General features: G+C 46.0%; 1 protein-coding gene across 1 annotated transcript in view; it reads left to right on the top strand.

Annotated features, from left to right (window-relative positions):
- The window catches only part of EVC (EvC ciliary complex subunit 1), a 122,757-nt gene that overhangs the window by 73,171 nt on the left and 21,703 nt on the right, over nucleotides 1-27,883 (top strand). Inside the window, exon 12 of the mRNA XM_077280124.1 lies at nucleotides 4,905-5,117. Coding sequence (XP_077136239.1) covers nucleotides 4,905-5,117 — 213 coding nt within the window. The remainder of the gene's footprint in view (nucleotides 1-4,904; nucleotides 5,118-27,883) is intronic.

Below are 27,883 nucleotides of genomic sequence, written 5' to 3'. Positions count from 1 at the left end.
GCAGCTGAAATGGAGCTACATGTTTCTGACCAGCATAGAAAGGGTTGTTAACTTCTTCAGCACCAGAGGAAACTAATTCCATTTAATATGGGACACAAGTCGCACCATCTCAAAAGAAGACTTGCGACTCATTACCCGACGTGACACCTTAATGACCGGGTCTGAAAAGGATTTAATATATAAAGGCACAGATGATTGGCCTCGGGGAGACCAAAACATCCAACACCGCGGAGACACCATCACGTGTTTCTCAACGCAGTGATCCAGAACACTGCCCCCATCCCTTATGGGAAATATGCAAATGCAAGTAGAGTATAGCTGCGGAGACACCATCACGTGTTTCTCAACGCAAGCAGTGAATAGCCAGGCCTTTCCCCAGGAAGGAACAACCACGGGAAGGGCAGCATCCAATAAAGGAAACATCCAATACAGGAAAACCACCTATGCCAAGCATGGTATCCATCCACAGACAGCTGTTTTAGGGTTTTTGCCCCTCATCAGTGTGGAGTAGGAATCTGGCTATTAGGAGCAGTGCCTAGTAAAAAGGCTATAAAGGCACAGATGATTGGCCTCGGGGAGACCAAAACATCCAACACCGCGGAGACACCATCACGTGTTTCTCAACGCAGTGATCCAGAACACTGCCCCCATCCCTTATGGGAAATATGCAAATGCAAGTAGAGTATAGCTGCGGAGACACCATCACGTGTTTCTCAACGCAAGCAGTGAATAGCCAGGCCTTTCCCCAGGAAGGAACAACCACAGGAAGGGCAGCATCCAATAAAGGAAACATCCAATACAGGAAAACCACCTATGCCAAGAATGGTATCCATCCACAGACAGCTGTTTCAGGGTTTTTGCCCCTCATCAGTGTGGAGTAGGAATCTGGCTATTAGGAGCAGTGCCTAGTAAAAAGGCTATAAAGCCACAGATGATTGGCCTCGGGGAGACCAAAACATCCAACACCGCGGAGACACCATCACGTGTTTCTCAACGCAGTGATCCAGAACACTGCCCCCATCCCTTATGGGAAATATGCAAATGCAAGTAGAGTATAGCTGCGGAGACACCATCACGTGTTTCTCAACGCAAGCAGTGAATAGCCAGGCCTTTCCCCAGGAAGGAACAACCACGGGAAGGGCAGCATCCAATAAAGGAAACATCCAATACAGGAAAACCACCTATGCCAAGCATGGTATCCATCCACAGACAGCTGTTTCAGGGTTTTTGCCCCTCATCAGTGTGGAGTAGGAATCTGGCTATTAGGAGCAGTGCCTAGTAAAAAGGCTATAAAGGCACAGATGATTGGCCTCGGGGAGACCAAAACATCCAACACCGCGGAGACACCATCACGTGTTTCTCAACGCAGTGATCCAGAACACTGCCCCCATCCCTTATGGGAAATATGCAAATGCAAGTAGAGTATAGCTGCGGAGACACCATCACGTGTTTCTCAACGCAAGCAGTGAATAGCCAGGCCTTTCCCCAGGAGGGAACAACCACGGGAAGGGCAGCATCCAATAAAGGAAACATCCAATACAGGAAAACCACCTATGCCAAGCATGGTATCCATCCACAGACAGCTGTTTCAGGGTTTTTGCCCCTCATCAGTGTGGAGTAGGAATCTGGCTATTAGGAGCAGTGCCTAGTAAAAAGGCTATAAAGGCACAGATGATTGGCCTCGGGGAGACCAAAACATCCAACACCGCGGAGACACCATCACGTGTTTCTCAACGCAGTGATCCAGAACACTGCCCCCATCCCTTATGGGAAATATGCAAATGCAAGTAGAGTATAGCTGCGGAGACACCATCACGTGTTTCTCAACGCAAGCAGTGAATAGCCAGGCCTTTCCCCAGGAAGGAACAACCACGGGAAGGGCAGCATCCAATAAAGGAAACATCCAATACAGGAAAACCACCTATGCCAAGCATGGTATCCATCCACAGACAGCTGTTTCAGGGTTTTTGCCCCTCATCAGTGTGGAGTAGGAATCTGGCTATTAGGAGCAGTGCCTAGTAAAAAGGGGCAAACACCCCGAAACAGCTGTCTGTGGATGGATACCATGCTTGGCATAGGTGGTTTTCCTGTATTGGATGTTTTCCTTTATTGGATGCTGCCCTTCCCGTGGTTGTTCCCTCCCGGGGAAAGGTCTGGCTATTCACTGCTTGCGTCGAGAAACACGTGATGGTGTCTTCGCAGCTATCCTACATGCATTTGCATATTTCCCATAAGGGATGGGGGCAGTGTTCTGGATCACTGCGTTGAGAAACACGTGATGGTGTCTCCGCGGTGTTGGATGTTTTGGTCTCCCTGAGGCCAATCATCTGTGCCTTTATAGCCTTTTTACTAGGCACTGCTCCTAATAGCCAGATTCCTACTCCACACTGATGAGGGGCAAAAACCCTGAAACAGCTGTCTGTGGATGGATACCATGCTTGGCATAGGTGGTTTTCCTGTATTGGATGTTTCCTTTATTGGATGCTGCCCTTCCCGTGGTTGTTCCTTCCTGGGGAAAGGCCTGGCTATTCACTGCTTGCGTTGAGAAACACGTGATGGTGTCTCCGCAGCTATACTCTACTTGCATTTGAAAAGGATTTAATGACTGACTTTTTTTTGCCTCTATATACGGTATATATATATATATATATATATATATATATATATATATATATATATATATATATATATATATATATATATATATATACAGTGGGGCAAAAAAGTATTTAGTCAGTCAGCCATAGTGCAAGTTCCACCACTTAAAAAGATGAGAGGCGTCTGTAATTTACATCATAGGTAGACCTCAACTATGGGAGACAAACTGAGAAAAAAAAATCCAGAAAATCACATTGTCTGTTTTTTTATCATTTTATTTGCATTTTATGGTGGAAAATAAGTATTTGGTCAGAAACAAAATTTCATCTCAATACTTTGTAATCTATCCTTTGTTGGCAATGACAGAGGTCAAACGTTTTCTGTAAGTCTTCACAAGGTTGCCACACACTGTTGTTTTTATGTTGGCCCATTCCTCCATGCAGATCTCCTCTAGAGCAGTGATGTTTTTGGCTTTTCGCTTGGCAACACGGACTTTCAACTCCCTCCAAAGGTTTTCTATAGGGTTGAGATCTGGAGACTGGCTAGGCCAATCCAGGACCTTGAAATGCTTCTTACGAAGCCACTCCTTCGTTGCCCTGGCGGTGTGCTTTGGATCATTGTCATGTTGAAAGACCCAGACACGTTTCATCTTCAATGCCCTTGCTGATGGAAGGAGGTTTGCACTCAAAATCTCACGAAACATGGCCCCATTCATTCTTTCATGTACCCGGATCAGTCGTCCTGGCCCCTTTGCAGAGAAACAGCCCCAAAGCATGATGTTTCCACCACCATGCTTTACAGTAGGTATGGTGTTTGATGGATGCAACTCAGTATTCTTTTTCCTCCAAACACGACAAGTTGTGTTTCTACCAAACAGTTCCAGTTTGGTTTCATCAGACCATAGGACATTCTCCCAAAACTCCTCTGGATCATCCAAATGCTCTCTAGCAAACTTCAGACGGGCCCGGACATGTACTGGCTTAAGCAGTGGGACACGTCTGGCACTGCAGGATCTGAGTCCATGGTGGCGTAGTGTGTTACTTATGGTAGGCCTTGTTACATTGGTCCCAGCTCTCTGCAGTTCATTCACTAGGTCCCCCCGCGTGGTTCTGGGATTTTTGCTCACCGTTCTTGTGATCATTCTGACCCCACGGGGTGGGATTTTGCGTGGAGCCCCAGATCGAGGGAGATTATCAGTGGTCTTGTATGTCTTCCATTTTCTAATTATTGCTCCCACTGTTGATTTCTTCACTCCAAGCTGGTTGGCTATTGCAGATTCAGTCTTCCCAGCCTGGTGCAGGGCTACAATTTTGTTTCTGGTGTCCTTTGACAGCTCTTTGGTCTTCACCATAGTGGAGTTTGGAGTCAGACTGTTTGAGGTTGTGGACAGGTGTCTTTTTATACTGATAACAAGTTTAAACAGGTGCCATTACTACAGGTAATGAGTGGAGGAAAGAGGAGACTCTTAAAGAAGAAGTTACAGGTCTGTGAGAGCCAGAAATCTTGATTGTTTGTTTCTGACCAAATACTTATTTTCCACCATAAAATGCAAATAAAATGATCAAAAAACAGACAATGTGATTTTCTGGATTTTTTTTTCTCAGTTTGTCTCCCATAGTTGAGGTCTACCTATGATGTAAATTACAGACGCCTCTCATCTTTTTAAGTGGTGGAACTTGCACTATGGCTGACTGACTAAATACTTTTTTGCCCCACTGTATATATATATATATATATATATATATATATATATATATATATATATATTGTTTGAGCCCATGTGTTATATGGGAGAAATGTCGTTATTTTTTTACAGCTGTATGGGGGTTTATATAAATTGTTAAGTAATTTATGAAAAAATAAATGTTGTTTTTCAAGAAAATATAGAAAAAAAGTTTGACATGATATTTTTTTGTGTTTACAACGGTAAGGAATTACATAAAATAATCAGTTTAATTATTTTTTATGGTTATTAAGGTTGGGTGGATGCCTAGTATGTGTAGGGTTTTTTATGTAAAATAGGTAGAATAAATATTTTACTAAATAATTGTTTTGAGGGTTTTTTTCGTAGCACCCTAAATATCAAAAAAGATCAGGCATTTCAATTCCAACTGCCCGATCCATCACACTCTAGAAGATCATTTATTGGGGGAAAGACGGAAGACGTCATACACATCAAATTGGTAGATCCCATTGTATAGGGGATTTCTACGATTACAATTTGAAAATTTGGGGGGAAGAAGTACTTGTAGTGCTGTGATCCTACTAATGTCCATATAATGTCCTACTAATTTCATATCTTCAAGGAACTATACACCGGTGCCTCACAGACATTTGAAAAGCTGGTGAAAAAGTTATTTCTTCAGACACTTCCCGAAATTACTAACTTGACGTTAGGAGAATGTGAAAGTATGAAACACGAGCTTAGAGATAATCTATCCACTGAACTTGACAAAGCGGAAGATGAAAGAAAGACCAAAATCAAACTCTTCCAGGAGATGCTGGTGCAAGAAAAACAGGTACATGCTCCTAGTTTAGAATGTTCGCACCATTCTATGGTGTCCATGGGAAGTGTCAGTCATTTAAACAAGGGTCTAGCGCCATCTAGTGTTTCTAGTGTTTGCTACAATGCATTTGGATGTAATACCGAAGCTGAAAATGTACAATGATCACAGTTATTGATTTACTATATACCGTTTTTACCGTATAAGTTCAATGGGCCCTCCATTAAAAATGCAGGACACCTTGGGTACGACCATGCTGTCTTGTATATGACGATGTTGTCTTGGGTACGACCATGTTGTCTTGGGTACGACCATGTTGTCTTGGGTACGACCATGTTGTCTTGGGTACAACCATGTTATCTTGGGTACGACCATGTTATCTTGGGTACGACCATGTTGTCTTGGGTACATCCATGTTATCTTGGGTACGACCATGCTGTCTTGGATACGACCATGTTGTCTTGGGTACGACCATGTTGTCTTGGGTATGACCATGTTGTCTTGGGTACGACCATGTTGTCTTGGGTACATCCATGTTATCTTGGGTACGACCATGCTGTCTTGGATACAACCATGTTGTCTTGGGTACGACCATGTTGTCTTGGGTACGACCATGTTGTCTTGGGTACGACCATGTTGTCTTGGGTACATCAATGTTATCTTGGGTACGACCATGCTGTTTTGGATACAACCATGTTGTCTTGGGTACGACCATGTTGTCTTGGGTATGTTGTCTTGGGTACGACCATGTTGTCTTGGGTACGACCATGTTGTCTTGGGTACGACCATGTTGTCTTGGACACGACATATGTGCAAAATTGGCTTTGTGCTGTGCACAAAATTTCCACCCTACAGAAGCTTTCCTCTGTCTAGTAAAGCAATCTCCGCTTTTTCACAACTTTTTCCTACACAACGATACTACTGTCTACTCTTAAATGGGGCTCCTTGTGCGTTGATGGAGGGGGATTGCAAGCTCGACTCTGCAGAAAAAAACTTTCAAAGGGAATGCTGTGTGGAGGAGCGTTTATTCTCAGGATTGGTGGTGGTCCAGAAAGTCACACTCCTACAAATCTTAGGCTCTTGCACACGACCGTAGTAATCGGACGAGTGCTATCCGTCATTTTGTTGGACAGCACTCATTCCCATGTAATTCAATGAGGCAGTGAACATGTCCGATTTTTTTCGGTTCGACGAAGAAATTGCAGCATGCGCAAGTTGCTTCCAATAATCGGAACACACTCGGCCATTTACGTCTATGGGTCTGTGGAAAATATCGGACTGAACTCGGATGACATTTAAGTGGGGTCTGATTTTCTGCAGCTGATCTCATGGAGAACAATGCGATCAGCAGTCCAAAATTGTCATCACTTCCGACCATCATTTGGTTGTCGCTCCCATACACATTAGACTGTTGGCCAAACCTGTCGATATTGGCGGGTTCGTCCACTTAAGTCCTAGTATAGCCAGCTGTATAGTGCACTGTACAGGTCCTGCATTGTGAGTTCCAGAATATAATAGATGCCTGAGACTAATCTGAGCATTTTTAAAGATTTTATCTTTTGGAGTGATATTTTGATCTTTTTTATTATCTATGATCCATGCATACGTAGTTTCCAGAACTTGCAATTTAAATTGCCCAAAAACTTAATGAAAGGTCCACACTGGGAATTTCTATCCTGTGACAGCACGGAAGGAAAGACATGACACCGACTCTTTAAAGCTTGGCTTAAAAAGGAGTCTGTCAGCAAGATTTCACCCCCATACTATATATATATATATATATATATATATATATATATATATATATATATATATATATACACTCACTGGCCACTTTATTAAGTACACCTGTCCAACTTCTTGTTAACACTTAATTTCTAATCAGCCAATCACATGGCGGCAACTCAGTGCATTTAGGCATGTAGACATGGTCAAGACAATCTCCTGCAGTTCAAACCGAGCATCAGTATGGGGAAGAAAGGTGATTTGAGTGCCTTTGAAGGTGGCATGGTTGTTGGTGCCAGAAGGGCTGGTCTGAGTATTTCAGAAACTGCTGATCTACTGGGATTTTCACGCACAACCATCTCTAGGGTTTACAGAGAATGGTCCGAAAAAGAAAAAAAATCCAGTGAGCGGCAGTTCTGTGGGCGGAAATGCCTTGTTGATGCCAGAGGTCAGAGGAGAATGGGCAGACTGGTTCGAGCTGATAGAAAGGCAACAGTGACTCAAATCGCCACCCGTTACAACCAAGGTAGGCCTAAGAGCATCTCTGAACGCACAGTGCGTCGAACTTTGAGGCAGATGGGCTACAGCAGCAGAAGACCACACCGGGTACCACTCCTTTCAGCTAAGAACAGGAAACTGAGGCTACAATTTGTACAAGCTCATCGAAATTGGACAGTAGAAGATTGGAAAAACGTTGCTTGGTCTGATGAGTCTCGATTTCTGCTGCGACATTCGGATGGTAGGGTCAGAATTTGGCGTAAACAACATGAAAGCATGGATCCATCCTGCCTTGTATGGAGCATCTTTGGGATGTGCAGCCGACAAATCTGCGGCAACTGTGTGATGCCATCATGTCAATATGGACCAAAATCTCTGAGGAATGCTTCCAGCACCTTGTTGAATCTATGCCACGAAGAATTGAGGCAGTTCTGAAGGCAAAAGGGGGTCCAACCCGTTACTAGCATGGTGTACCTAATAAAGTGGCCGGTGAGTGTATATGTGCATGTAGCTCTTTCAGAGAGCTGTCCAGCAGTAATTTAACTGGCCAGTCTGTTCCTCCATAACTGAGAAATCAGCGCTTGAATTGATATGCAAATGAGCCTGACAAACTATTTGTAGATCTAAAGCATCTGTTATTCCAGTTATATTCCCCGCCCAGCGCCACCTCCTTCTACTTCACGGACGACTCCTGTGTCATGACTCGGTTTGGGGATTCGATCTGCTGACCTGTTGCTGCGTGGTCAATTCCCCTGTCTGCTGAGCTATTGCTTTTTTTTTTTGCTTTTTTTGTCCAAATGCTGATGTCCAAGTATCGTTGTTCTTCTGTTTTGGATTTCTTCTCTCCAGGTGTTTTCCATTTTCCTTTTTTTGTCTGCCCTATCACATTCTGGGTTGGGTTTGATATGTTCACCCTTCACTGCATTTCCTTGCTGGCTATAACTCTAGGTGGACTTGGGTTTAGGAGTTCCAGACCTTCATTTTACCTTGTATGATGAACACCAGGTGAATTCCTGCAAATAGTCTGTTTGTTTTCCTTCCTAGTTCCTCTCCCCTTCACCTCTTTTGGTTTTGGAAAGGAATACTTGTTCCCTTTACTTCCGGTTTTCCTTAGCTTTCCTTCTCTACCCTATATGAACGCGTTTTAATTTTCTCACCCTGGGTTTTGTATCTTAATGCACACTTTCCTCTTCTCTTCTTGGCAGTGTGTTGCTTCCTCCCCTCAGGAGGTACGAGAAACCCCTCAATGGTCTTTTGGGAGCCAGGTCCAAGGTGGTGTTTTTGAAGTGTGTGGCTAGTGTCTTTCTAGTCTGCGTAGGGACCAATTGGGTGTAGGGACGGCATCTTCCTGTAGCAGGTCTTCCCTTTTTACGTTACCCATTAGTTAATTTGTGTTACGTTCATAACATCCATTGCTTGAAGTCACACAGCATAGAGCTGGAGTGACAGAGGCTTCAGATATACAAATAGCTCTTCAGCTTCATTTGGATATCCATTATCAATGTCTCTCACTATCTTTGTGCAAACTATTCACCATACCCATGCACAAAGGTTTCACTTTATTTCTGATGGTACCATCACTAAACTCCATACTCTTAGGCGTTCACATGATCGTATATTCTTTCCTCGAGAGAATCGGATTGATTATATTAATGACACTCTGCTCCGAGTTTGAGCAGAGTGTCAACATGATCCGATTCTCTCTCTCGAAAATTTGAGCACAGGTGTGAAGAAGATGGAGAACTTAATTTTTCCATCTTCTTTATGGTCTGAGTCTTCAGTCTCGGACTGCACTCGGATGACATCCGTGTGCAGTCAAATGTTTTGCACACACCCATAGAATTGCATGGGTGCATGTCATCTGATTAGCGGATCCACTCGCAGCATGCGGCCATTTTTTTCACACACCAATCTGCAGTGATCTGATAAAACATGGTATAGCATTCTCCCAACGTGTATGCTCGTGTGAGTGAGACCTTACTGCCTGGGTGGTTTCTTTTCTTATCCTTTGGGCAGTATTTGGTTTCCTCCACCTGGAACAACAATCACCAAGCAACCTCTGTCCTTAACCTGGGGTGACACTCCACTTCAGATGTGACCTTTTCCCGTCCATTTTTTCTAACAACTTTATTTTTATTGAAAGTTTTTCATATTTAAGAAAAAGCAAAGACCAGAGAATTTAATATTACAGTATCAATGACAAGAATTTTGTTCAAAACTCAGACGAACAAAAAGAATAACTCAGTGAGTAATTGATTTATTATGGGAAAAAGCAATGTATGGTCTTGTAAGGGGCAGCATAGATCCTACCCTGTCCATATGCCCTCTGCGACTGACCCAAAATGGAGTCCTTACATGGAACCTGTCACCTTTCAAAACGCTATTTATCTGCAGGTATAGGATTAATTTATTGGTTAATAGCGTTACAAGCTGCCTGGCCACTTTACTGAAAGTGTGGCTACTGGCAGAAAATGAACTTATTATTTAATTGTCACTGCTCAATCATCAATGTACTGTAGACAAGTATTACCTATTTAAAAAAGTCACAATATTTGCATTTCAAAGTTAATATTCACCCTTCAATACAATTTATTTTCTAAAATAGTTAAAATGTATGAATTAAAAGAGAACTTGTTGACTACCTGCTGTCACCACTAGAGGGAGCTTTCTGCGTACAGTGTTCGTATTGAATTCAATGTATAAGCTGTATGCACAAAGTTATGGAGCTCCCCCTAGTGGAGGCTGCAGTATGTTACCTTTCAAACCGATATATATCTATATAGCTGTATGAATGACTCCCCCTTATTTTTATGCTTATGGCACAATAATGATTATATAACCTTGCTAAAGGGAGTTGAGCTTTATGTAGGTTTTGTCCCCATTTCCAAAGTCTTCTGTATTCTTCTGGTGTATCTATAATCCTATTTTGTATTCATAAGCAATGAGTTAATTACGCCCTATCTGTCATCATCGTTCCCATCAACAGGTTGCTGTAGTAACGCGCAAAGCTTAATAGGAATAAATAAACCCGAAATCCCCTGAGATCTGGCAGCATGATAACCTGGGAATCATTCCTGTCACAAATAAATTGACATTTCCTTTGTTAATTTGTTCATTCATTTATATTCGTCAGGGGTGATTTGTTTTCCCGTTTGTGTTCTTGCTAAGAAGCGGATGGCATTAATTCTCAGGTAGCGCCTGGCATTATGAGATGACAGGTGTTACTAAGTAGAGAGATCCAGACGCCATGTCTAATTAATGTGATTGTCAAGAGAGACGTAATTAATCCTGTCACTTAGTCTGTACGGTATTAGCGCTGACTTGACCTAAGACTAAATACAAATGTTAATGTTAAGTATGAGTCCTAATCCTGGAGAAGTTACTGTTTGATGTAACATGGTGTAAAAAGCAAAACTCCGCTAATGTTCTTACCAGGGATATGGAAGTTCCTGTGCAGAACCATATTTGACCACGCTATTAGGTCGGCGCTTGAGAGGTATTCCCATCTTGCATGTTAATTGTATATTGCTAAGATATGTGTAGGGGACAGGGACCTGGTGAGCTGTGCAGACGGGTGGAACCATTGTTGCCGGGAGTCGGGGTTCCGGGGGACGGATTTGAGGGGTGCATGGGAAGCCAGGCTCATGTGACAGGAGGCAGAGTGACGCAGGGAGAGGAGAGGATAAAAAGCAAAACGCGCGAAAGCAGGGGCAGAGAAGCGCGGGAAATCTCTGAGGAGAGGAAACTGCAGCGCAGTTGCTGTGAGTGTGCAGGCCGCAGTGAGACTTGCAGGAAGCAGGGGGAAAACGTGCAACAGACACTGCGGGCAATTACTGGAGCCCCCAAAAAGAGACGCATTCGTCGTCAGCGACCCCCCAGGCAGAGGGGTAGTGCTGACCAGCTCAGGGACAGTATTACCGCGCTCCCTGAGAACACCTTGCCAGAGAGTGCTACAGACTCGCATGGTTTCGTCTCAGCTGTGACTGATACTGATTATTCTCCTAATCCTCCTCAAAAAGACTCTTCTCTGGACTGGGAGGCTGTTACCTCGGATCAACGTCCGCCTGCAGGAGGGAACGCAGCACCGCAAAAGACATTCTGGACTCGACTCTACGCCTGGACCCGTCCCCAGAAGACACCTCCTTCCTCCGCCATCAGGACTACGGCGTTGTCGGAGCCTCCCCGTCAGGACTACATCGCTGAACCAGCACTGATAAGTGACCGTTGTTGACTTTTTGACTTTATCTTAGTAGGGAGTCACTAGTGAGGCGCTGCCGCGTTCTACGGGTGTAGTTCAGGGCGGCCATATAATAATTGGGATTTACTGCGAGATTGTGTTCTTGTATATAAGTTCCCTGCGTGGAAAACGTTTGTTATCTTTTTGGTTGGAAGTTAAAAAGAAAGTTAAAAACGCTATTTGCTTTCTGGCTCCTATTTGTCCCTGCATCCTTCGTTACCTGCGGTCTCTACATTTGGCGTAGTCGGCAGGATGCAGGATCCAAAGAAGGAGCCAGAAGATGGGGCTGGGCCTAGAGCTTCTCTCTCATTGGGGGCCATGTTAAACAATTTGCCCAAGTTTAATGGGAGCAACATGTTGTTGTGGAGCTGGACTGAGAGGATGAGGGGGCTGTTGAGAATGCATCCTATGACCCCGGCCCTGGAAGCTGAGGTAGCCATTATGGCATTAGACGGAGAGGCCCGAGATTCAGTGATGTTGAGACCCCCCACAGAGCGGAATACTTTTACCGGGGTGTTACATGTGTTAGAGGGGACGCACGGGGATCCCACCGACGTGGGAGAGCTGCGGGCCCGGTTGTTTGGACGGCGACAAAAAGAGGGCGAGACTGTCACTCAGTACATGAATGCTCTGCAAGAGCTAAACATTGCAATCGTGCGGAAAGATGGTATGGGGATGGGACATGTCGACGTGACCCTGCGCGACCAACTGGTGACGGGACTGCGGGATGAGTTGACCAAACAGGCTCTACGTGAACGAGTGCGGGTCGACCCGCGCCTGACTTTCTCCGACATAGGCAATGAGGCCCGCACCCGGGAGCAAGAGAGGGGGGTGACGGTCCTGACAGGAGAGGCTCGGGTTATCCAGACCGCTGCACCAGGAGGGGGTGAGCCGTCGTGGGTTCAGGAGATGCGGCAGGAGCTCAAACAAATCCGAGACGAACTGGCCGAAGTAAAAAAAAATGCGCGAAGCCCAAGGGAGCTACCCCGGGGGCAAGGGTCTGGGAGTCCAGCTCGTGGCGCTCGTTCAGGATATTATCCGGTCTCCGGTGCTTGCTATGGTTGCGGGGAGGCAGGACATTTCGCACGGGAGTGCCCCCGGAGAGGGAGGGCCTCGTCACGGCGGGCGTTAAACTAGAGGACTCCGAGCTAAGGGGACGACGCTCGGAGTCAGAATCCCCGCGGATGGGTGGTGAAAGTCCCGAAAATTTGGTTGCCAGCTGCCCCCTGGTTTGGGCAGAGTTTGAAGGGCGGGCTGTACGTTGTCTGGTGGACACCGGATCTCAAGTCACGACTATGCCCGAGGCCTATTTTAGAAAACACTTCCCTGTGTCAGTCAGACCCCACTGGGGCCCCGTAATCCGGTTGCAGGCCGCCAATCAGCTGCCCATCCCAGTGGAAGGGGTCACCTGGATGCAAATATCTTTATGTGGGAAAGACCTGGGCCGCCGGGGGGTTGTGTTGACACGGGGGGATCCCAGCCCACAACATATCGTGACTTTGGGGATGAATGTATTGAAGGACTTTGGCAGTTTGCTGTTAGGGGAGACCACACAAGAGACACTCAATCAGTGGGGGACCAGTACACCTCAAGGCTCCGTGTTCAGACAGTTAGTGAGGGAAGTCCGTGTGCAAGAGACCTTTCAGGAGGGAGACATACTAGGGAAAGTAATCACCTCCCCGACAGCAGAAGTGACGTTTCCCCCAGGACAGACTGTTATATCCCTGCCCATCCGAGCTCGCATCCCTCTGGAAGGAGTGCAAGTGCAGGTTGAGCCCACCTTTACGTCCCCTTTGCCCACAGGACTGCTGGTGGCCCGATCTCTGGCTACTGTTAAAAATGGGGCCGTACCAGTGCGATGTGTGAATGTGGACGAACACGATGTCGTGCTACGGGTCCGAAGTGAGATGGCCAAAGTGTTACGACCGTTAGAAGTGATGCCTCCTCCAGATACTTTACAGTTAAAGGTGGATTCCCCTGATCCCTGGATGGTCAGTGTCCGGTCTACACAGGATCCTGAGCTGATAGCGTTACGAAAAGGTCAAACTATTCTGGAACATATGCGAGCAGAATTACCGGGTCTGGATCCATCACAAGTCTCGCGAGTGCAGCGGCTCCTTGGACACTATGCTGAAGTGTTTGCGCAGCATGAAGATGATTTTGGCTGTACCACGGCCATCGAACATGGAATTCCGACCGGAGATACAGTGCCCATCAGGGAGCGGTACAGACAGATTCCCCCGCAGATGTACCAGGAAGTAAAGACGTTGTTAGGCCAGATGCTACAAAAGGGAGTGATCCGCGAGAGTCAGAGCCCGTGGGCTGCCCCGATCGTGCTGGTGCGGAAAAAGGACGGCACGCTCCGGTTCTGTGTGGACTATCGTAAGCTAAATGCATGCACCGTCCGAGACTCTTATCCACTTCCCCGTATCGAGGAGTCTCTCTCCGTGCTGGGTCGGGCCAAATATTTTTCCACCTTAGACCTAGCCAGCGGATACTGGCAGGTCCCGATGACAGAAGCAGATCGTCCTAAGACAGCGTTCATCCTTCCCATGGGACTATTTGAGTTCAATCGAATGCCATTTGGGCTGGCCAACGCTCCAGGCACCTTCCAACGATTAATGGAGCGGTGTCTGGGGGATTTGAACTTCGAGGCCACTCTCATTTATCTGGATGACATCATCATCTACGCCCCAACATTCGAGGAACATCTGTGCCGACTGGAACAGGTACTAGACCGGTTGCTGAAATACGGGCTTAAGGTGAAGCCCCAGAAGTGTCACTTGTTCCGGGAACAGATCGAGTACCTGGGGCATGTGGTGTCCGCCGAAGGAGTCCGGCCATCGCAGGAGAAGATTGCTGCAATCCAGGAGTGGCCCACACCGGAGACCGCTAAAGATGTACGGGCGTTCTTGGGCCTCGCTGGGTACTACCGGCGCTTCGTGAAGAATTTTGCTCGCCGTTCTCACAATCTACAAGTCCTGCTGAAAGGAAGCTCCCCCAAGGAACGGGGAAAGAAGATACAATGGCAGGAGCCACAAGAAGCAGCGTTCCGGGACTTGAAGACAGCTCTCATGGAGCCGCCGGTGTTGGCTTATGCGGACTTTTCGCAAACGTTCATCCTACACACCGACGGCAGCTCTCAGGGATTGGGGGCTGTGTTGTCTCAGGTTCAGGATGGGCGGGAGAGAGTGATCGCCTATGCGAGTCGGTCTCTTCATGACTCTGAGTTGAACCCAGACAATTACAGTTCTTTCAAGGTGGAGCTGCTGGCCGTGGTGTGGGCTATGACGGAGCGGTTCGCTGAGTACCTGGCCGGTTCCGAGGTGCTGATACGCACGGATAACAACCCATTGGCACATCTGGAAAATGCGAAATTGGGTGCCCTAGAACAGCGCTGGGTAGCCCGGATGGCCAAGTACAGATACCGTATCCTTTACAAGCGAGGAGCGGAGAATGTTCATGCTGACGCATTATCTCGTCTGCGGAAAAATCCCCCAAGAACTAACCGAGATGAGGAGCTGGAGGGAGAAGAAATCCCCTACGCCATCGGGGGCGCTGCTCAGACGGCTGTGAGCCGGGAACAGACCGGGAACGGAACGGCTGCAGGACTGTTGGTTCAGAGTCGGGACGAATGGATACGGCTACAACAGGAAGACCAGGAACTAGCTCCATTGCGACAGTGGATAACGAATGGTCTATTGCCCGTGAGAACCCCTGGACAAATTCTCCCGTCAGATCTGAACCTTCTTCTGCGGCAGTGGGAGCGCCTAACTCTTCAGGACGGGCTCTTTTGCCACTTAACCATGGCTCTGGCAGATTCTGAGCCGACCTGGCAGATGGTCTTACCAGGGCCTGTGGTGGCCGCAGTTGCTAAAGAAGCTCATGAGTCCGGGGCACACTTCGGAGTGAAGAGGACGTTTAAGTGGCTGCAAACTCGGTTCTATCATCCTCGGCTGCTTGCGGAAGTACAAACTGCCTGTAGACAATGTCGACAATGTGAGCTAACCAAGTCACCGGAGGAAAGGGCGCCTGTGCAGAGCATCACGACGTCTGCCCCTTTTGAAGTATTAATGATAGACTACATTACCATTGGAGCAGCGCATCAAGGCTACGAACACTGCCTCGTTATGGTAGATCATTTTTCAAAATTCGCGGTAGTCATCCCTACCCGTGATCAGACAGCTGAGTCGGCGGCGAGCACTATCTGTAAGAACTTTATTCAAGTTTACGGCTGTCCGAGGCGAATACATTCGGATCAAGGCGCCTGTATCTTGGGCAAGGTCATGGAAGAGCTGCATCGCCTCTACGGCATTGATAAGTCACGCACCACACCGTATCATCCCCAGGGAAATGGGGCTTGTGAGCGGTTTAACCGGACTTTGCTTCAAATGCTGCGTGCGCTAGAACAAGATCAGAAGGCCCGCTGGCCGGAGTACGTGTCTGACCTAGTGTGGGTCTACAACAATAGAGTTCATCAAGTCACAGGACGCACCCCGTATGAAGTGGTCTTTGGGCGCCCAGGAAAAGGCATGACAGATCTGGAACTGTCTTCGGAGGAAGAAGGCCCCCGAACAGGGATGGCTTCGTGGGTGCGTGATCATCGGCATCGGCTGCAGACCTTACACCGACTGGTACACACTCGAATTCGGGAAGTGGAGCATCGGAGCACCCCTACAGCAAAACCCCCAGAGTTCCGGCCAGGTGATCGAGTACTCGTTCGAGAGCAAAGACCGCAAAACAAGTTAGACCATCGTTGGGAAAAAACACCCTATCGGGTGCTTCGCCGTATAGACCCGCATGGACCTGTATATGAAGTGCAGTCTGAGGCCCTCGGAAGTACAGGTACTCGCATTCTTCATCGCAACATGCTCCGGTTGTGTCGCTCTGTTGACTCGGATACCCCGGAATCCGCAATCAGGGAAGAGCCACCTACGACTGAGTCCCCCAACAACCATTGGTGGGATGAAGACGATGATGAAGAAGAAGAACGGCGTCAAAATACTCCCCCTATCTCGACTACTACACTACCCCTGACCAGTCACCCTTCCGCTGACGACATTCCCCCAACACCCCCTACACAAGGACCCGAGCCACGACGTTCTGAACGTTCTACTGCCGGTAGACCCCCAACTCGCTACAGTCCTGACTTACACACTAGACAGACCCAAGTGTGGAACAATCCGTCAGGTGGGCGACCTGTCAGTGCGAAGGCCTCGCCCAGGGACTGGCGAGCATACAGGGTGGGGGAATGTAGGGGACAGGGACCTGGTGAGCTGTGCAGACGGGTGGAACCATTGTTGCCGGGAGTCGGGGTTCCGGGGGACGGATTTGAGGGGTGCATGGGAAGCCAGGCTCATGTGACAGGAGGCAGAGTGACGCAGGGAGAGGAGAGGATAAAAAGCAAAACGCGCGAAAGCAGGGGCAGAGAAGCGCGGGAAATCTCTGAGGAGAGGAAACTGCAGCGCAGTTGCTGTGAGTGTGCAGGCCGCAGTGAGACTTGCAGGAAGCAGGGGGAAAACGTGCAACAGACACTGCGGGCAATTACTGGAGCCCCCAAAAAGAGACGCATTCGTCGTCAGCGACCCCCCAGGCAGAGGGGTAGTGCTGACCAGCTCAGGGACAGTATTACCGCGCTCCCTGAGAACACCTTGCCAGAGAGTGCTACAGACTCGCATGGTTTCGTCTCAGCTGTGACTGATACTGATTATTCTCCTAATCCTCCTCAAAAAGACTCTTCTCTGGACTGGGAGGCTGTTACCTCGGATCAACGTCCGCCTGCAGGAGGGAACGCAGCACCGCAAAAGACATTCTGGACTCGACTCTACGCCTGGGCCCGTCGCCAGAAGACACCTCCTTCCTCCGCCATCAGGACTACGGCGTTGTCGGAGCCTCCCCGTCAGGACTACATCGCTGAACCAGCACTGATAAGTGACCGTTGTTGACTTTATCTTAGTAGGGAGTCACTAGTGAGGCGCTGCCGCGTTCTACGGGTGTAGTTCAGGGCGGCCATATAATAATTGGGATTTACTGCGAGATTGTGTTCTTGTATATAAGTTCCCTGCGTGGAAAACGTTTGTTATCTTTTTGGTTGGAAGTTAAAAAGAAAGTTAAAAACGCTATTTGCTTTCTGGCTCCTATTTGTCCCTGCATCCTTCGTTACCTGCGGTCTCTACATATGCTTGTATGGACATTTTGGCCCCCACATATTCTGAGAATTAAGGGGCTAGCTACAGTACCCTGAACAGCCAGGTATCATGTAACATCACTGTGCAAGGACATCTGTGAGTGGGATGACATGCTAAATCGGTAATGTGACTTCTTCACTCACAAGATCGGTCGGGGTTCCTCACATTGGACCTCTACTGATTATAAACCCATTTTACTTCTTGTACATCCAGCAGTCAGGCAGGAGACCGTAATTCACAACACATCTGCCACAGCAACAGCCGAGTTCAGAGATATGTCCAATCCAGGAGGTTTAATCCATTTAGCACTGATTGCATTGCTTTCAGATGGATGTGGATGTAAATGACAGCTACTTTTCTGTGGCAATGGCCAGAATCAGAGATTATTCCGATCTAGGTCATCTGGGTGACTCTCTTGGAACAAAATTACCATACTGTTTGCTAGTCATTAATTGTACTATGATAGTCCACAAGGAGAAACATTACCCCTTAGGGCACTCTCAGACAGCCATATATATCAAACAGATATTGGAACGCAATACTCGAACTGGTTGGTGACTCTCCCGACCCGAGCATGACAACTGCATAGAAATACATGAGGCTTTTACACTCGGGTCGGGAGAGCCGCCAACCAGTCCGACCACTGTATTCTGATCTCCATCCGATTTATACGGTTGTCTAACTGCGGCAAGCGAACCCAGCTGGGTGCTGTGGCACACACCTGTAATCCTAGCTACCTTGGGAGGCTTGGGCTGTTGGACCACTTGAGCTAGTCAGTTCTGGTCCATTCTGTGCTATGTGGATCAGGTGTCTACTCTGTCCTCGGCATAAATATGGTGACTCTGTGCCAGCTGCTAAAAGACACTAAGTTGATGGAGGAGGTGTATCCCTGTCCCAGGAAAAAAACAGCCAAATCATGCCCTACGAACCCAGTCAGAGGTCTCTTGTACAGTCAAATCAGATCTCATGCTTTGCACTGAAAAGGGGCAACACCCTGAAGCAGACTCAGATTTGGCTTTTATTCTAAGTGATATGGCAAGTCTCGTTAAAGGGTCGATATTGACTTTTGAGATTGCTTCTTCAAATAGGTGGCGCTAGAGTTCAAGTCTTCTTCCTCTCTGAAGTCTTAAGACTATGGACGTGTATACAGGGCTGTGGAGTCGGAGCCCATTTTGGTGAAGTAGGTGTCATGGAAATTGAGTCGGAGTTGGAGGTTTGGCTTACCAACTACACAGCCCTTGCAGGGCTGTGGAGTCTGAGTCGTGGAGTCGGAGCCCATTTTGGTGGAGTCAGAGTCGGTGTCATGGAAATTGAGGAGTTGGAGGTTTGGCTTACCGACTCCACAGCCCTGCATGTATAATGTACTGTATGTAGAGGTAACGTATTCCTCAAACAGTATAGCAAACTGAATAAGAACTTAAAATTGAGGGATGGACCACCACCAGGCAATAAGAGTGCAGTCACTTTCCATTGTGATCCCTGACTCCATTCATCTTTACATAGACCCTTGTAATATGGCACCTTTCACCGTCGTCGGTAATGATAACATCTCCCATTCTATGACTTGCATCTTAATCATGGCATGAAGAAAAAGCAATTACCTGGGCAATATCACAGTTAACCACCTATGATGGAAAAACTTTGCATAATGTTCCGCATTGCAAATAGACTTCTGCCGACAGGTCCTACATTGTGTAGCATAAAGATGTATTTTATTCAGGAGATGAATGATGCATCGGGATATGATGTGGCCGGTCAGGCGCCCATTATAGCACCACACACGGAATACCAAATTATTTTCTTTATTTTCCTGGAATCTCTCTAAGTAACCTGTTGTTGATGATTTACTTCATCTTGCAGTTCCATAGCATTGGCTTTGTTCTTATGTCTGCTGAATTTTCTTATGTCTGCTGAATTTTTACTCGACATTATATGTTGGGCAATATATGGTTAGGTGATCAAAATCTCTTTGTGAAGTACAGACAATAACTGGCAAAGCTTTTCAGGAAAATGTGTGATATAAAATACAATGGAAAAAGAAAATCCTAATGATGAGCGAGCATACTCGTTGCTCGGGTTTTCCCAAGCACGCTCGGGTGATTTCCGAGTATTTGTTAGTGTTCGGAGATTTAGTTTTCATCCCCACAGCTGAATGATTTACAGCTGCTGGCCAGCCTGAGTACATGTGGGGGTTGCCTGGTTGCTAGGGAACCCACACATGTAATCAAGCTGTCTAGTGGCCAGAAATCTTGCTGCTGAGGCGATGAAAACTAAATCTCTGAACACTAACAAATACTCGGAGATCACCCGAGCGTGCTCGGAAAACCGAGCAACGAGTATACTCGCTCATCACGAGAAAATAAGAATTTAAAAAAATAAAGGTGTAAAAATTAAATAAAATAATACAAATATCACATTTTATTCCATAATACATTTAAAATGCATGCATAGTTCAACTTGACATTAAAGAAACCTTCACCTTCCTGGTACAATAATTTTTATATATGGAATATGTTTTTTTTTTTATCAGGGCGGGGAAGCAGTTTTCTTTTTTTATACTTATTTTTTTCTTGTTTTGTCTTTAGTTTTATTTATTGCATACATTGTGTTCCCCATAAGGTCATATAAGACATTACATTTTTATATTTCAACATTAAAATATACTTTTTTTTAAAAAAGGGAATCTGTCACCCCATTTTTGGCCTATAAGCTTCGGCCACCGCCATTAGGGGCTTATCTACAGCATTCTGTAATGCTGTAGATAAGCCCCCCGATGTGTAGATAAGCCCCCCGATGTAACCTGAAAGATAAGAAAAACAGGTTAGATTATACTCACCCAGGGGCGGTCCGGTCCGATGGGCGTCGCGGTCCGGGTCCGGCACCTCCCATCTTCATGCGATGACGTCCTCTTTCTTGCTTCCTGTCGCGGCTCCTGCACAGGCATACTTTATCTGTCCTGTTGAGGACAGAGTAAAGTACTGCAGTGCGCGGGCGCCGGGCTTCTTGGACCTTTCCCGACGCCTGCGCACTGCAGTACTTTACGCTGCCCTCAACAGGACAGATAAAGTACGCCTGTGCAGGAGCCACGACAGGAAGCAAGGAAGAGGATGTCATCGCATGAAGATGGGAGGCGCTGGACCCGGACCGCCCCTGGGTGAGTATAATGCCACACCCGTGACTGAAGCTGAAACGCTGCCAGGGGAATAAAGTTAATTTTCTCCCTGCAGTGTTTGGCAAAACGTGGGTGCCAGGCAGGTTAATAACGCTATTTTCCTGCACATTAACCCCATATCTGCAGGTTAATAGCTTTTTTTCTAGTGACAGATTCCCTTTAACCTGGGCCAGTAAATTATACCTAGTTACAGGGTAATTTAAGCCTTTTCACTGTAAATCTTATAGCAGATTGATAAGGCCCGTCAGCTCTTGCACTTTTCAAGCATCAGGCATACTGAATGTGCCTTGACAACCGGCCCCTTGCTCCTGCAGCTGCACAGCCACCATCCAGCAGCTCACTCAGGATGTCCTGGCAGAGTCCTGTCTGGGAGGCTTGGATGTTTTAAGTGTTATGAACGTGTTCGCACACTCACGTGAAATAATGGAGGATAGAAAGGACTAATAAAGGAAGATTCCGCACCTTCACCCAACTGGCCCCTGCACACACTAGAAAAGTCCCTAGACTCATAACTGTTGTGAATTCTGTTTTTGGGCTCCCTCTGGTGGTTACTGGTGGTACTGGCTGACTTCTGTCTCTTATTTCCAGTGCACCTGTTCCCATCAGGAATTGGGAGTTTCCTATATAGTCTGGCTTCTCAGTCATTCTAGTGCCGGCTATCAATGTTACCAGAATACCTCTGTTGCTTGCTACCTGCTCCAAGTTTCCTGATTCAGCTAAGTTGGATCTTTTGCATTTTTGTATATGTTTGTCCAGCGTGCACTTATATGACTCTTGCTGCTGGAAGCTCTAGTGAACTGAAATGACTACTCCGGTGTCATGAGTTGATATCGGAGTTAAAGTAATTTCAGGATGGTTTTTTTAGGGTTTTGAGTTGACCGCGAAGTCCCTTTTGTATTTTCTGCTATCTAGCTAGTGGGCCTCTCTTTGCTGAACCTATATTCATACTACGTACGTGTTTTCCTCTTACCTACCCGTCATTATATGTTGGGGGCTACTATCACTTTTGGGGTTTCCCTGGAGGCAAGCCAGGTCTATGTTTTCCTCTGTTAGGGGTAGCTAGATCTCCGGCTGGTGCGAGACATCTAGGGATAAAACGCAGATATGTTCCCCGGCTATTGTTAGTTGTGCGTTAGGTTCAGCATCGCGGTCAGCTTAGATTCATCATCCTAGAGCTAGTCCTGATTTTGACTATTTCCCTGCCATTGGGAATCATGACACATAACTAAAAAACACCTCCTCTGACCTGGCTCCCTAAATGGCCGTCGAGGGGTTTCTCGTACCTCCTGAGGAACCAGAGAGGGGGCCGCACACAAATCCTACTAAGGGATAGGAGAGCGTGCATTGAGACACCAGAACCCAGCGTAAAAAACTAAACACATTCACACAGGATGGACAGGCGATAATGCAGACAACCAAAAAATTAATGGACTAAGTGAAAACCTCCCAGACACCAAACGTGGATGAAGGAAAGGGTGCTGGGGAGGGTAACGCACAAGCAGACCACAGGAAAGAAACTGAATTTGCTAAAACAAGATCATCTCTAGCTAAGGAGCAGGAACTTCCAACACCCAACAACCTTGAACTATAGACTGCATAGAAGACAGGTGCAAGGTGAATATATATAGCCCTTCCCAAGATGTGATAGGACAGAACAAAATGTAGCAGTGAGAGACACCTACATAGAAGCAAACCAAGTAAAGGAAGGCAAAGACAAGAGGGTGCCAAGTGCCGTACCATGGCCGATCAGACATTGATGCCCTATCCTAAGAATTGGTCATCAATATAAAAGTATTGGACGACTTCTTTAAGATTTTCACCAGTCCAAAAGTAGTTAAACAGAAGCAGGTATTAGAAAATTACCTATTGTTTGAGTCAGGCTTTTGGGTTAAATGTATTTTTAAAAAATGCCAATGTATTTTTTTTTTCTTTTAAATATAGCAATCTGTTGTAAAAATGAAATATAGACATTTTACAATGTTAACACTGGTCACTGAGGCTTATTTAAACTCTAACTTCCTATTGTTTCAGGAAACAACAAATGTACATAGCGACAATGCTCAGATCCCGACCCTATTTTTTGTATTGAACTCTCTAATGAGCATGTGTAAAGGTCATAGGCAAGAGGGAGCTGTGACATCACCTATTTTGATTGGCGGACCCTGTATTATCAGCTATTTATAAAGGTGACATGTACCTTTCAAGTCTTCCAGTAGGAGTCTAAAAAAGCCCTAATGGCCAGTGTGAACACTGCAAAACTATTTTTTTATGTTTTGTAAAGATCGTAATATGAAAAATATTCACAACTTAAAAAAAATACATGTATTTAAACAATACATCATTTCCTGACAACTTCCCTTTTAAGTTGCTTACACTAAAGTAGACCTATCAGCAGATTTCACAATACAAACAATATAAAATGTTAAAACGACCTGTTAGACCTGGTGGTATACTTACTTTGAAAATCTTTGTTAGTACGATTTTATAATTCTGATGTTAAATGCCTGATTCCCTCAAGAAAAATAACAAAAGTCTAAACTCCCTTTCGGCACCTGTGGAGTTCGAAAGATGTTGGTGCCGAGTCTCCTTTATTTGGAGGACTTGGGCATTTAAGAAGGGTTGTCCAAATAATGAACAAACCTTTTAAAATAATTATGTTGAGTCCAGCTAAAGTGTGAAAGGGCTTAACTAAGTCTCCACCCACACAGCCTGAAAGACAACTGCAGCTTGTACTGAGCAGTGTGTGCTCTTAGCAGCAGCAGGGAGGAGAGATACAGCAGAGCCTGTAATCGAGTTAGTTGTAGGTTCATGCGATACAAGTGTATATGGGTCTGACCTGACATTACAATTGATGTACCATGTACTGATAGTGGTTCTGGTGCAGAATTCATGTACTAATGGTGGGCCTACTGATGTATTCATGTACTGATTGTGGTCATGGTGACATATTCATGTACTGATGGTGGTTCTTGTGATGCATTTCTGTGCTGATGAGGGTTTTGATGCTATGTTTCTGTACTAATGGGTGTTATATGGATGTATTTCTGTACTGCTGATAGTTCTGATGCTAAATTTCTGTTCTTCTGGTTCAGGTGATTAATGTTTGTAATGCTGGCACTTCTGGTAATGTATTTCTGTACTGCTCATTAAAGTAATGAATATGGACGCGACTCCACGCCCATATGGCAGAGCGCATATTCATTACTTTAATGAGCGGTACCATGTGACCGCTGAACACAGGAACAAGCTGCCGGCGGGCACCAGAGACCATCGGAGAAGCAGGGACGTGCAGACCGCGCCACGAGGGTGAGTATGATGGGGGGAGGGTGAGCGATGCGATATTCACCTGTCCCTGTTCCACTGCCGCACTCTGTCTTCCGCGTCCTCTGGCTGTGACGTTCAGGTCAGAGGGCGCGATAACAAGGTCGCCTGAACAGTCACTGCAGAGACCCAGAAGACACAGTGGCGCGCGGCGGTGGAAGGGGGACAGGTGAGTATCGCAAGTGACGGGGGCATGAGCCAGTGGCGACTCCGGCACCTGGCGCCCAGCAACCAGAGGTGAGTATGTCATTTTTTTTTTTAATCGCAGCAGCAGCATATGGGGAATATTGTTCTATAGAGCATCTTATGGGGCGTCCAACGTTATGGGGCATATTATTCTATGGAGCATCTTATGGGGCCATCAACCTTTATGGGGCATATTATTCTATGGAGCATCTTATGGGGCCATTATTAACCTTTGTGCAGCATTATATGGGGCATTTTTTAATATGGAGCATCTTATGGGGCCATCATTAACCTTTGTGCAGCCTTATATGGGACATATTTTTTGTATGGAGCATCTTATGGGCCCCATCTTGAACTTTATGGAGCATTATATGGGGGCGTATTTTGAATGGAGCATCCTATGTGTCCCATCATGAACTGTATGGAGCATTATATGGGGCTCCTGATGCAATTTGGATATTCAAAAACACTTAACCTACTGATGTCTCAATTAATTTTACTTTCATTGGTATCTATTTTTACTTTTGACATTTACCGGTAGCTGCTGCATTTCCCACACTAGGCTTATACTCGAGTCATTAAGTTTTCCCAGTTTTTTGTGGCAAAATTAGGGGTGTCGGCTTATACTCAGGTCGGCTTATACTCGAGTATATACTGTATGTTAGTAGCATCAAAGGGGTTGTCCAAGTTTGGTATGCGCCTGCAGTCATTCCATGTGACTGTAATCTTCTGAATTCTCACAGCACACACTGCATGCTGTCAGGATTCTCTGATGTCAGTGGTGAGAGTGGGAGATCACTAAACTGCAAGTATGCGATTTACATAGATGCCATCACGCGCCGAGTAGACATGCGTTGCCTCGCTCAACGAAAATTAATTTAGGACGGCTGGAAACGTCTAATTGGAATTTGGCCAGAAGTAAACTAGTCACACCACACTTGTGACCCTCTACTCTTGCCACTGGCAAAGGAGAATCCTAAAAATGTGCAGTGCATGTGCTCTGATAATTCAGAAGCCTGTAGATACCTAGAGTGACTGCAGACTTTCATCTTAAACCTAGACAATCCCTTTAATTATAACATGAAGGCCTAAAGTCAATCCTAATAGCATGTAATATACTTACTGTCAGGAGTTAGCTCTGCTTGCTGGTTCCAGCAGTCATCACATGACCACTTCACTCATATGCGATTTTCATACTTACAGTTACGTGACAACTGTCTTTTATTCCTGCTTCTCTTGGATTTTGACTGAACATTGAGAGAATTAGGAAGAGCTGCAAGTCAGCACGTGTGTTGTGAACTCTGTTTTTGGGCTCCCTCTAGTGGTCACAAGCGGTACTGTGTAGTGTTGTCTTTCTGCAGGTTGGCAGCATCAGCTGGTTCGTTATCCTTGGTTGGTTCCTATTTAGCTCACCTGGATACTCAGTTCCTTGCCTGCTCTCAATGTATTCAGTGCTCTTCAGATTCCTTGTGACTACCTTGCTCCCAGTCTCTCCAAGACAAGCTAAGTTTTTGTTTGATCATTTTTTGATTATCAGCATTTATTATGTTTTTAGTCCAGCTCGCTAAAATGTGATTTCCTCGCTTGCTGGTTGCTCTAGGGGACTGAGTTTCTCCCCCCACACCGTTAGTTGGTGCGGGGGTTCTTGAAATCTCAGTGTGGATATTTGGTAAGGGTTTTTTTACTGACCGCACAGACCCCTTTACTATTTTCTGCTATCTAGTATTAGTGGGCCTCATTTGCTAAATCTGTTTTCACCCCTGTGTATGTGCCTTCCTCTTACCTCACCGTTATTATATGTTGGGGGCTTCTATATCTTTGGGGATTATTTCTCTGGAGGCAAGAGAGGTCTTTCTTTCTCTCTAGGGGTAGTTAGTTCCTCAGGCTGGCTCGAGACGTCTAGGATTTTTAGGCACGTTCACCGGCTACTTCTAGTGTGTTTGGATAGGTTCAGATTTGCGGTCAGACCAGTTTGCCACCTCCCAAGAGCTTGTCATATGTATGTTACTTAGCTGGAGTAATTTGTGAAGACCTGAGTACATTTTTTTTTTTTTTCTCCTCCCGCTTTTCCTTTGCTGCAGTCTGTTTAGCTTCTTTCATCCCCTTGAACTCTGGGTGGTTTTGAGCTCAGCTGCAGACATGAATGTTCAGACTCTGACTTCTAGTGTGGATCATCTGACTGCACGGGTGCAAAGTATTCAGGATTTTGTTATTCATAGCCCTATGTCAGAACCAAAGATACCCATTTCTGAGTTGTTTTCTGGTAATAGATCTAGGTTTCTAAACTTTAAGAATAATTGTAAGTTATTTCTATCTCTGAGACCTCGTTCCTCTGGTGATTCCGCTCAGCAAGTTAAAATTGTTATCTCCTTGTTGCGTGGCGACCCTCAAGATTGGGCTTTCTCTCTGGCGCCAGGAGATCCTGCATTGCTTAATGTAGATGCATTTTTTCTGGCTCTTGGACTGCTTTATGAGGAGCCTAATCTTGAGAATCAGGCAGAAAAAGCATTGCTGGCTATCTCTCAGGGTCAGGATGAAGCAGAGGTGTATTGTCAAAAATTTCGGAAATGGTCGGTGCTTACTCAATGGAATGAGTGTGCCCTGGCTGCAAATTTCAGAGAAGGTCTTTCTGAGGCCGTTAAGAATGTTATGGTGGGGTTTCCCACCCCTACAAGTCTGAGTGATTCTATGACTTTAGCCATTCAGGTTGATCGGCGTTTGCGGGAGCGCAAATCTGCTCATCCTTTGGCGGTATTTTCTGAACAGAGACCTGAGTCTATGCAATGTGACCGAACTCTGACCAGAATTGAGCGACAACGTCATAGACGTCAAAATGGGTTGTGCTTTTACTGTTATGATCCTTAGTGGTTGAGGAACACAAATTACTCCAGCTAAGTAACATACATAGGACAAGCTCTAGGGAGGTGGCAAACTGGACTGACCGCAAATCTGAACCTATCCAAACACACTAGAAGTAGCCGGTGAACGTGCCTAAAAATCCTAGACGTCTCGAGCCAGCCTGAGGAACTAACTACCCCTAGAGAGAAAGAAAGACCTCTCTTGCCTCCAGAGAAATAATCCCCAAAGATATAGAAGCCCCCAACATATAATAACGGTGAGGTAAGAGGAAGGCACATACACAGGGGTGAAAACAGATTTAGCAAATGAGGCCCACTAATACTAGATAGCAGAAAATAGTAAAGGGGTCTGTGCGGTCAGTAAAAAACCCTTACCAAATATCCACACTGAGATTTCAAGAACCCCCGCACCAACTAACGGTGTGGGGGGAGAAACTCAGTCCCCTAGAGCAACCAGTAAGCGAGGAAATCACATTTTAGCGAGCTGGACTAAAAACATAATAAATGCTGATAATCAAAAAATGATCAAACAAAAACTTAGCTTGTCTTGGAGAGACTGGGAGCAAGGTAGTCACAAGGAATCTGAAGAGCACTGA

This window comes from Ranitomeya variabilis, chromosome 1 (assembly GCF_051348905.1).
Source record: "Ranitomeya variabilis isolate aRanVar5 chromosome 1, aRanVar5.hap1, whole genome shotgun sequence".
Lineage (NCBI taxonomy): Eukaryota > Metazoa > Chordata > Amphibia > Anura > Dendrobatidae > Ranitomeya > Ranitomeya variabilis.
Note: the sequence above shows the minus strand (reverse complement) of the source record. Positions and strands in the feature narration are given on the sequence as shown.